Source organism: Colletes gigas, unplaced genomic scaffold (genome assembly GCF_013123115.1).
Source record: "Colletes gigas isolate AHSC1104 unplaced genomic scaffold, ASM1312311v1 Colletes_gigas_Sc00026, whole genome shotgun sequence".
Lineage (NCBI taxonomy): Eukaryota > Metazoa > Arthropoda > Insecta > Hymenoptera > Colletidae > Colletes > Colletes gigas.
The window spans coordinates 1,633,677-1,644,941 of record NW_025106655.1 but is presented as its reverse complement, the minus strand read 5'-3'; the positions used below and the strand labels follow the sequence as shown (position 1 = coordinate 1,644,941).

At 35.6% G+C, this 11,265-nt stretch overlaps 2 protein-coding genes across 7 annotated transcripts; one reads left to right on the top strand and one right to left on the bottom strand.

Annotated features, from left to right (window-relative positions):
- The first annotated feature begins 291 nt into the window (after positions 1-291).
- Positions 292-5,029, top strand: LOC122401647 (DNA-directed RNA polymerase I subunit RPA2). The gene is made up of 15 exons (XM_043403896.1): positions 292-369; positions 454-786; positions 871-1,110; positions 1,188-1,510; positions 1,851-2,110; positions 2,193-2,435; positions 2,505-2,782; positions 2,852-3,049; positions 3,120-3,227; positions 3,295-3,471; positions 3,546-3,760; positions 3,840-3,978; positions 4,054-4,464; positions 4,536-4,700; positions 4,779-5,029. The coding sequence occupies exons 1-15, from the start codon at positions 301-303 to the stop codon at positions 4,986-4,988; spliced, it is 3,369 nt and encodes a 1,122-aa protein (XP_043259831.1). The 5' UTR covers positions 292-300; the 3' UTR covers positions 4,989-5,029.
- On the bottom strand, positions 3,057-10,997 carry LOC122401649 (V-type proton ATPase subunit H). 6 transcript variants are annotated; one of them, XM_043403902.1, is made up of 11 exons: positions 10,847-10,997; positions 10,443-10,524; positions 10,093-10,282; positions 9,794-10,012; positions 6,979-7,074; positions 6,408-6,613; positions 6,255-6,339; positions 5,792-6,198; positions 5,592-5,705; positions 5,381-5,498; positions 3,057-3,190 (listed from the first exon to the last, which is right to left on the bottom strand). In XM_043403902.1, the coding sequence occupies exons 1-10, from the start codon at positions 10,908-10,910 to the stop codon at positions 5,405-5,407; spliced, it is 1,557 nt and encodes a 518-aa protein (XP_043259837.1). In that variant the 5' UTR covers positions 10,911-10,997; the 3' UTR covers positions 3,057-3,190; positions 5,381-5,404. The 6 variants fall into 6 exon arrangements, with proteins under 6 accessions (XP_043259837.1, XP_043259834.1, XP_043259835.1 ...); XM_043403899.1 differs by lacking the exon at positions 3,057-3,190 and adding an exon at positions 4,780-4,890; XM_043403900.1 differs by lacking the exon at positions 3,057-3,190 and adding an exon at positions 5,096-5,235.
- Between the last annotated feature and the right edge of the window lie 268 nt (positions 10,998-11,265).

The following is an 11,265-nucleotide window of genomic DNA, read 5'->3' as shown; positions in this document are numbered from 1 at the left end:
TCGATATTATAACTATTAATCCAAATTTTGGTCGTTAGAGGCACTTACTCATAACTAGCAAAATCTACTTCAAGTTTCCTTACTTATCACTATTAAAATTCTGAAACATACCTATCTATGATAATTATTATACCTATGGTTGAAATTCTCCACGTGATTCACGTGAGGTGAAATAAATGTTTTGAACTCTATATTCTATGCTATGCATGTGCATTCTACAGTGTCATAAGACCGGGCATTGAGCAGCGTGGATCGTTTAAATTATACGCAAGGTCTTTCATATTTTTAAACGGTACAAAAATGTTGATTGAGCCGAAATTAACAAACACGTCTGAAAATTTCGGTAAACCGCCCGAAAAGCAAAATCCTGTAAATATTGATATTTTTAAATTAACCTCAAGTTTTGGTTTTTTTGGAAATGTTAGGTCGAACTAAATTATTTGTATATTTTAGTTATTGCAGAGTTTAGGTTCTCCACATGTAGATTCCTTTAATTATATGTTAGAAGATGGCCTCTCTGAGGCCGTTCGGGATAATCCACATGTTTATATTTATCTTCCAAATGGAGACAAAGTTGCCCTGTGGGTCGATGATGTATCTATTCATCAACCTACTGTTCCAACTGGTACAATCGGAGTAAAAAGCTATAAGATTTATCCTAGTGAATGTAGACAGCGAGGATATACTTATAAAGGAAAGATAACAGCTAAATTGGGTTGGTCCATCAATGACAAAGTACAAGAGGCTCTAGAACGGGATCTAGGAGAGACACCGATTATGATTAAGGTATGAAACAATGTCCTATGAACCAGCATCAACACAGCGAGATTTTACTCAGGCACTAACTAAAATTCACATTTGATGTTGTAGTCTAATCGATGTCATTTGAGTAAAATGAGTCCAAGTGAGTTAGTTAGCCATGGAGAACATGAACAAGAGTGGGGTGGATACTTTATAGTCAAAGGACTTGAAAGAATTATAAGAATGCTATTAATGACAAGAAGAAATTATCCTATTGCTATTAGAAGATCAGGATGGAAAGCTCGTGGTATTCAATTTAGTGATCTTGGTTTACTTCTAAGATGTGTACGTGATGATAACACTGCAACTGTATGTATTTTGTCTACTAAACATCTAATATTTTCTATAACTTAAACTATGATACTATAAAACTATATGTTTTACAGAACAATACTTTACATTATGTAACCGATGGTTCTGCAAAGTTAATGTTCACATATAAGAAGATACTATACTATGTTCCACTAATCCTGATGTTAAAGTGTTTGGTCGATGTTTCTGACATTTTTATTTACAATGCATTAACAGCTACTTGTGAGGATGATCTGTATTATAAAGGTTGTATCCTAAATATGCTACGAGCGATACACATGCAAGATTTACATAGTCACGAAGAATGCAAAGCTTACATAGGAAGGATGTTTAGAATAAAGTTTTCCGAATTGCCTCAAGATGCTACAGACATTGATGTTTGTGACTTTATTATTAAGTAAGTTCACTGAACATATTAGTAAATACAGTAGTGTCCACTTAAGAGTCCGCAGCTATCCCCACCAATTCTTGGAAGCCAAGCGGCTTCGAACATCGCGAACAAGCGTATCGAGCGTAACTTGACGCCGGTCGTTATCGATAAATTGTATATATGTGGGTATATGGTTTCGGGTACCAGCTATTGTATCTTACTCGCACTTATCTTCTTTCCTTATCTCCGTTGAATTCTGAGAAGTGACCATGCCCACTTAAGTGACCGCGGCCGGTCCCGAGCGCGGACACTTAAGTGGGCACTACTGTACATGTTATCGTATATAGTTCATATATATTATTTCCAGACACTGCATAGCGATTCACCTTAACAAACCATTGGATAAATTTTATTTACTTGTTTTTATGACAAAAAAACTATTTGCTCTTGCAAATAATAAGTGTGCTGTCGAAGGAGCTGATGCTGTAATGATGCAGGAATGCCTACTCGGTGGACATTTGTATTTACAAGTACTGAAAGAAAAGCTATATGCTTGGCTGATTGGTCTTAAAATTGGCATCTTAAAGCGCGCGAGAAGTGCGGGTAATAGATACATTTTAAGCGTGCGTAAGTATTTCAAATCCTAATCTACAGATTTTTCATATTCTGGACGTTAAATAGATTTATTTATTTTTTTTTATCGGTACAGAGGAAATGTTAAACGTAATGAAACATGGAAACTCGCTTGAATCGCAGATGGAAAATTTTATATCGACTGGAAATTTAAAGTCGCCAACTGGTTTAGGACTGATGCAAACTACAGGTCTTACGATTATCGCTGAAAATATTAACAGAATGCGTTATATGAGCCATTTTCGTGCAATACATAGAGGTTCATTCTTTCAAGAAATGAGGACTACCGAAGCTAGACAGTTATTGCCAGACGCATGGGGTAATAGTTTATTTATTTGAATTATGATTAGATATAATTAATGATAATTTATTAATTATTAAAATATAGGTTTTATTTGCCCTGTGCATACGCCCGATGGTGCACCTTGCGGCCTTCTAAATCACTTAACAATGAATTGCATCATTACAAAACACCCAGATCCAAAATTAAAATCCAACATTCCTGTTATATTAATGGACCTTGGAATGATTCCATTATTGATTGCTGACAGTTGGAAAGACTCATATGTTGTAATGTTAGATGGGAAGTTGATTGGACTAATAGGTGACAATATAATTACTAGAGTGACGGACAAATTGAGATTACTTAAAATAAAAGGAAAAGAGGTAATGATACCATGAGTTTTTTCGATCGAGTAATTAATTTAGATTGTGTTACTCTTAAGTTGTTTTTAGGTTCCGTACACGATGGAAATAGCATTGGTGCCAAAGAAGAATGTCCCAGCCCAGTATCCAGGATTATATTTGTTTACGAATCCAGCTCGTATGATGAGACCAGTAATGAATCTGGCTGCTAAAAAAATTGAATATATAGGAACATTTGAACAGATTTATTTAGATATCTGCGTGACGCCCGAGGAAGCCTATGATGGAGTAATATATCATTTCCTCTTAAGCCTTTTACATATTGCTCTTCACATTCCCATTCAATTTATAATTACAGTTGACGTCGCACCAGGAATTGTCAAAAACGGCGTTCTTAAGCAACTTAGCAAATCTTATCCCAATGCCAGACTGTAATCAAAGTCCACGAAATATGTATCAGTGTCAAGTGAGATATTTTACAAATTTTCTTTTACTTGAGAATTTTCTAGAAATTTAATTTCGCTATTTTTCAGATGGGTAAACAAACAATGGGTACTCCGTGTCATACATGGCAATTACAATCCGAAACTAAATTATATAGATTGCAAACACCAGCAACACCATTCTTTCGACCTGTACATTATGACAAGATTAATCTTGATGATTTTCCTATGGGTACTAATGCAATAGTTGCTGTTGTTTCTTATACAGTGAGTAAAAAATGAAGTAAAATGTATGTAGAAATAAAGTATGTATTTACGTAATATGATATGTACACTTATAGGGATACGATATGGAAGACGCGATGATTATAAATAAAGCAGCGTACGATAGAGGTTTCGCGCATGGAACGATTTACAAATCCGAATTTGTCGATTTGAAAGATCAAAAAAGTTATTTTGCACGAAATCCAGATAAACCTGAACTTGCAGAAAAATTGGACACTGACGGTCTTCCTATGATAGGTACTGTTATTAAGGAAGGTGATATCTACTATTGGTAAGTTATTTATAATACCCTCGACATTCCGAGCAAAAATTGTTAATTCATTTTATGTTAAATGTTAACACCTGAACAGTTACTATGATGCTGATCAATCAACGTATATTACTGGTAAATATCATGGCAAAGAGGATGCTCATGTTGACAATGTAAAACTCTGTGGCACTTTGCATGGCCATATTCCACGTAGAGCTTGCATTACCTTTCGCATTACCGTTAGTAGAATATAATTTTGTAACATCTTATAAGCCAATGCGTGTTACAGTTACTAATTAATATTTAACATTTAGCGTAATCCAAACGTTGGAGATAAATTTGCTTCAAGAGCAGGTCAAAAAGGTATTTGCTCGCAAAAGTGGCCAGCGGAGGATTTACCGTTTACAGAAACTGGTTTAATTCCTGATATCGTATTCAATCCACATGGTTTTCCAAGTCGTATGACAATAGCTATGATGATTGAAGTGATGGCTGGAAAATCAGCAGCCATACACGGTTTGGTGCATGATGCAACGTCCTTTCGATTTAATGAGAATGAAACCGCGATTGAATATTTTGGAAAATTATTAGAACGTGGCGGTTATAATTATAATGGAACCGAAAGAATGTATTCGGGTATAGATGGAAGGGAAATGACAGCCGATATTTTCTTTGGAGTTGTACATTATCAACGATTGCGGCACATGGTTTCCGACAAGTGGCAGGTTGGTTGATGTAAATATAAATTTCTGGTATTATTCTACGGTTTGCTTTTAAAATTGTGCATTTTTTGTAGGTTAGAAGCACGGGTCCAATCGACATTCTTACGAGACAACCTATAAAAGGTAGACGAAGAGGTGGTGGTGTGCGATTTGGGGAAATGGAACGAGATTCGTTGATATCTCATGGCTGTTCGTTTCTACTTCAAGACCGTCTTTTTCACTGTTCAGATAAGACTACGGTAGGTTCGAATACTTTCGAATTCGCATTTTTCTGCTTTTAATAAGATATCTAATTAATGGCAATGTTAACATTTTAGACTTCGGTATGTCAGAAATGTGGGACATTGTTGGGTCCGGTAATAGAAATGTCTGTGAACGTGTCAAGATTAGATGACAGAAGAAGATGTCGTCTTTGCGGTGATGACAAATCTGTAAGGGAAGTTGATATACCGTACATCTTTCGATACCTCGTAACGCAATTGACGTCTTGTAATATTAATGTGAAACTAACATTTGCGGAGAAATAAAGAGAACATTGGAATGTATATATTTTTACATTATTCTCCATTAATAATACTTTATTTTTTCTAACATTCCATTAAATATTGTAATTATAAATTCCATTAACATTACTCTATAAACACATTCGCCTCACTATCAAGACGACAACAATGTATGACGATTATGTACATATTTTGATCTGTATATCTAAGATGTCGAACGAGTCGAATTTATTCGGAAACATTTCTCGTATCTATTGTACATGTAACTGCACTGGAATGCAAAGTCAAATGTAGTTACGAAGTACATTGTAATTGGAAAGAAGCAGTTGTTATACCAATCTCTGCGTGCAATGAAAATAGATCGTTTTAAGGTAATACAGAAAAAATAAAATGTATAGATTTCAAGCTAAACTTACAATTAGGAAGCTTATGAAAATCATCTAAGCCTTTGCTGGGACTTGCGCACCAGGTTTAGTTCCTGGAGCACTCGATGTTCCAGTTTGTTCTTTTTCCAATTGTTTTCCTAAATACTCCCTATGAATGAAATCCCTCGTATCAGTATTTGAAAATCACGATTATTAAAATCAAGAGAATTTTATTAGAATAGTGTGTATCTAAGTCACGTACCAATTATGCACCATAAGTTTCTGAACCGCAAGAAGGGCTTCGTATCTCACATTAGGATCTTCGTGACCCAGAAGTTGCATCACTCGTTGCTTGCCTCCAAGCTGTTCAATTATACTGAAACAATTTTCAGACCCATATTGAATAATAAATAGCAATGTGTAAAAAATAATTGTAAATAGAACAATTTCGTCAAAACATACTGTTTACCACGCGGATAGTGCCTTACATATTCTCCCACATCAAAGCTAGCGACACTGAGTACTAGGGGATCCTTACTAGTTTCCAATAAATGAACCAAAATACGCAGCAGTTCGTAATTCTTCTCGTTAAGACGATTAGCGTTTTCTCGCCAGAATTTGCCAGATTTGTGAACAGGAGACCATTCAAGGCGTCCAGATTTTACTTCGGTCGAATACTCGTCGAAGGAACTTAAATCCTGAACAGACGCTTGTAACTTATCGTTTAAGAATTCAATATCGCCGGTAATATCTTCGTCGTCGAATTTACGTTGCCCCAGTATTGACAATTGTTTTAATACTTTGCACTGTACCATAGCGATACAGTGTTCTTTAGCAACTTGTCCATCCTCTACTTTTTCGATGAGATTCTACGAAATATCGAAAATAAATAATAAAAAGTGAATATTTCGATTATCTAACTTACCCTAAATACTGCCAAAATAATACGTGTAACTTTCTCCTTAACAGAATCACTTAATATATCTGCTAAGATAGGTATGACATTAAATCTAAAATGTACAAATTCAATGTTAGATTTACATAATATCTTCCCACGAATTAGACACGACATACGTACTTGTTCATCTTCTCAGCGAGTAGTGGATTAAAGGTAAGTACCCATAAGCAAAATATAAGTTGGTATTGTACTTGAAAATTTACTCTGCCTGTCAATACACTCAGCAAGGTAGAAATTCCATCAACGGATACAAATGCAAAACGATACTCGTCTATGCGAAGCATCATTTGCAAACAGCGTGCCACAGACTGAATATACTCATTATTCTATATAAAAACAGCGAAATTTATGATACTTAAAAAATATACCTGTATGAGGAAAGGGATTAGAATTATGTGTGCGCACAAGAAAAGTGAAATAACGCATTTAAAATATCTAATTAATATATATATATACGCTGCATTGAATTATTTACTTCTCAATCAAGAGTAATTTTGTATACTTACGAGAACATTTTTATATAGTATAATTACATACGAACTTATTAAACTGTTCCCTCTGTATTTGAATTAAAATTTATTGTTTAATATTAAATAATTTATATCGCATGGTTGTGTTTTATATTTGAGATTGGCTCAAAATAATTTAGTTGTGTTATATTTTCGTGTCAACAATTAGATATAAGACCAACCGGATTTATTTGTTCGTGTAGTTCAGTCGCCTCCCTGTCCGTACCGTTGCCTTGCTCTACTCCCCCATGCAAGCCTGTGTCCTGAAGAGCATCAAACTAAAATCCGGCGTGACTTGTTCATATTTTCAAATAATCACATAATTTAAAAACATTTTTCGTATATTCTTTACTTTGCATCAAGCAACATGGACCTGCTGTATGGTAAGTAGCGACACACTTAAATTTCTGTTCTATTGTTAGTCGTCCTTAAAATTTAGTAGCCGGTTTACATTGTTCTTTGTACAACTGTACAAACGTGTATACATGGAAGATATACAGAAAGCATAAGTATGATTTCACATACAATAACATGTAACTTTTCAAAGAAATATATCCTTGAAACAGATTTCTGAAGTATGTTGTATAAAACTTGTGTAACTATACATATAATACATTTGATCGTATACATAATGAGAACAAACCATTACCCATATTGTGCACACACATAAATATATTATATAAAAATGAAAGCAAAGCGACAAATAAAAAGCGCATAAAATTTTAACCATTTTGGTACGGATGTCGACTATGCTCGATGGCTGTATCATTTCAATTCCATTCAGAATATGTAGAAATCTTGCCCACAAAATTATTCTAAGTATTACAGTAGTGTCCACATAACCATGGGTTATCCCCATTAATTCTTAAGCTGCGTCCCCACTGGGTCGGCACGGCTCGGCATTTGCCGATCGGCACAGCGTTCGGCAAAAGGCGGCACAAGGCGGCACGGCCGTGCCACTGCTATGCACCGCGGCAAAGCCATTTCAGTACACAAAAAATGTACAGTGACCACGAGCCAACTCGTGGAACAATATAGCCATAAAACAGCTGTTAAACACGCGCGGCCACTCGTCGCGTCCTAATCCGGAGTCCCGTTTTTTCTTCGATAAATTAACGTAGCCTTCGACTTGGGGAGAAAACCTCGGGCACCCTCGTTCTGGGGGTGACCTGGAAGTCTTCCTCCACCACGTTCAGGTATGAGGAAAGAGTTTTCCTCCCAAACGGGGTGTGAAAATGGGTCCTCCTTCCCTTAGTCGATGACCAATCGGTCGAGCTAAAAGTTAATACCAAATTCGGTTGACACCCCCAAAATCGCGTATCGGAGGAAGAAACGGGCTCCGGAAACATCGACCAATCCGTAAAACCGTTGAATTAAATCGTAGAAAAGCTAATTCGTACAACCGTTAAAGCAAACGTATCGTAGAAAAGACCGTATCGTAGAATTTTTTAATAACTTTTTAACGAAGCCTCAGTCAAGAAATTGATATTCTTGATTTTTGTTTTCCGACGAGTACCACTATTGTCGAAACCACATAGAATAATTGCTATACAAACTGTATGTATTTATAATTTATAAATCGCTCCACCTTTGCCACGATGTCATAGGTGGGCAATAAAAACAATTAATCTTTTCATTGCCGTTAAGAAACTTGTTACTGTTATTGTTACTTATTACTTGTTAAGATCACCTTAATTTTTTTTGTAAAATTGTATTTTTTTGGTCATAAATCGATGCATCTTTGTATCCTCTTAAAAAAAGTATAGAGGCCTTAAGTCGAAAATTGAATAGTTTAGGAGTTATTAATTTTGTCCCGAACTCCCATATACTTGTCACATTGTGCGACGTTTGGCCTTGAAGACCGTACCACCCGCGGAACAATATAGCCCTTCGCTGGTCAACTCGGGCCTAGCGCTTTCGTTTCGACAAAGCACTAAATTATTTTACAACAAAATTTGCCAGATGCGGAATATTCGAGGACTTTCGCGACGAAGTAACGGTTCCAAATCTGGCAACATAAAAAAGCGTAAAAACCTGAGCTAATCAAACGGAACACTAACTTCGTCGACTAGTGCAGGGGATGAACAGTTAGTGGGGGTTGCGGAAAATTCCGTCGTTGAATGGAACGAAAGGCTATCGACTATGCAAAAATATGGGTACGAGGAAAAAATCTTTCGCCTATGACCATATTTGGTTACAAGACGAGGCTTTATGGCGCTGCCTGGGCCTTTCAGAACTGGAGGTAGCAATCGTCGCGCTGTGAAATTTTCCGTTCGATCGCGAAAGAATACCAATTTGTTGATGGAGGCTTTGTTAAAAAGTTATTAACGTTTAAAGTTCCTGTATCTTTGTATCTCGATGATGGTTTTGGAACGAAATTGACATGAAACTTTCGTGCTCTCGTGTCTTGGCACGATCTCTTTTGATGGTTACCGACATCGTGCCGATCGACTCGTCGGCATGCCGTTCGGCTTTTCAAGCCATGCTATCCAAGACGATGCAGTGTTTGGCTTTGCCGAGAAGTACTTAGGGTGCCGATCGGCCGTGCTAGATGACAGATGCGGACGCAGTGTAGACGCAATTCTCGGCTTTTGCCGATCGGCCGTGCCGAACGGCAAATGCCGACCCAGTGGGGACGCGGCTTTAGAAGGCAAGCGGCTTCGAACATCGAGCGTAACTTGACGCCGGTCGTTATCGATACATTGTATATATGTAGGTATATGGTTTCGGGTGCCAGCTATTGTATCTCACTCGCACTTATCCTCTTTTCTTATCTCCGTTGAATTGTGAGAAGTAACCATGCCCACATAAGTGACCTCGGTCGGTCCCGAGCGTGGTCAGTTAAGTGGGCACTACTGTAATTTCTTTTGTGCGTGAATATAAATTACGAACGAATAATTTAAAACACAATACGCTACACAAAATTATAAAAAGTCTGCTCATTGTACCAAAAAGGTTAATTCATACACGTAAATAATCATGTTTTTTTGAACTTACACTGAGTTTCAGCTGATCTTTAAGCCATGTCAAATAAAATTGGAGATCTGTTTTTTCCATTAAATCATGACTCCAACAAGCAAGTTTAGCTATAATTCGTGATGTCATATTCATTATAAATCCATCTTGTCTGTTCAATAAGTTCAAGAAAGGTCCCCAAACTGATTCCCGTTTACGATTTGAATGTTCTTGGAAAATTTCTACACGACTACGATCTTCCTAATATTAAAATACAACTATTTAGAAACATTTAATTGACATAGGTTGTACATTACCTTATAATAAATAATTTTATGTACCTGAAGCATATCATCGATCATTGTAAGAATATACTGAATAGTCTGATCTTTTGATACATGACCAAGTAAATTAAGAAAAGTTTTAGCAGCTTGATGTGGATCTTCTTTTAGCTTTTTTTCTCGCACGCTGGCGTCATTGGTATCAAAAGCAACTATGAAATCATGGTCTTCCTTTGACATCATTTGAGAACTATAAAATATTAAATATTATGTACAACTAATTTACCCTATATACAAAGAAAAACTTATAGTACAAATGCTATACTTCAAAATCTAAATATTTTTAATACAACTAAAAATTTTAATTTTTATAATGTTACTGTACTAAAATCAATACTGAAACTTCTTACTGTAAATATGTATGCCAAGTAATTCGTTGAGTTCTAATGTCAGCTGCTTGTTGTTGAAGAATACTTGTAGCCGCTAACATATCTAAAATGTTTCCAATATTATTGTTATAAATCATTAATAGTATTGATAATAATAACAAACAAATAAATCTTTTTTTGCCGCGATGTAAAAGAAAAAAAACGTTTTTTACAAAATGTATTCAAAGTATACATATAGTTACTACCTTGAATTAATAAACGAACTTTTGTACCATGACAAATTCACTACTTTTACAATACATAAATGTAAAGAAGAGGAAAGAAGGAAAATGATGATATTCGTGTTTTTTAAAGGTATATAAACACTGACAATATTGGGAGGGGCACTGTCATATTAACAAAAAATTATATTTCAAAATGTTTACCAATTTTCTCATCCGGTAAAGCCGGTATCATATCTTTAATGTTCGTGCGGCCCACCATATCCATTATCGTTCTTTAAACTTTGCGTATTTTAATAAAAACTTTGTTCAAAAATTAAGGTTCCGATACTTGCACCTTACACTTCTCTTTAACTGTATGGTGTCACAAGACCAACCGATAACCAACCTCGCTTAAAAGTACGCACAAACAATCCCTAGTTACATATATGTTTTTTTGGTGATATAAAATATAAATATTCCTAGCTAACGCAATACAACAGATTGAGAGTACAAATATGCATTACAGTATAAACCTATTGTTTAATGCACTTTCCTGTTATTACATAGAACCTTAACACTTCTGTTTTACACCTAATGAAAGATACAATAATTATTTCTAAAACAATGAAAATCAAATGATT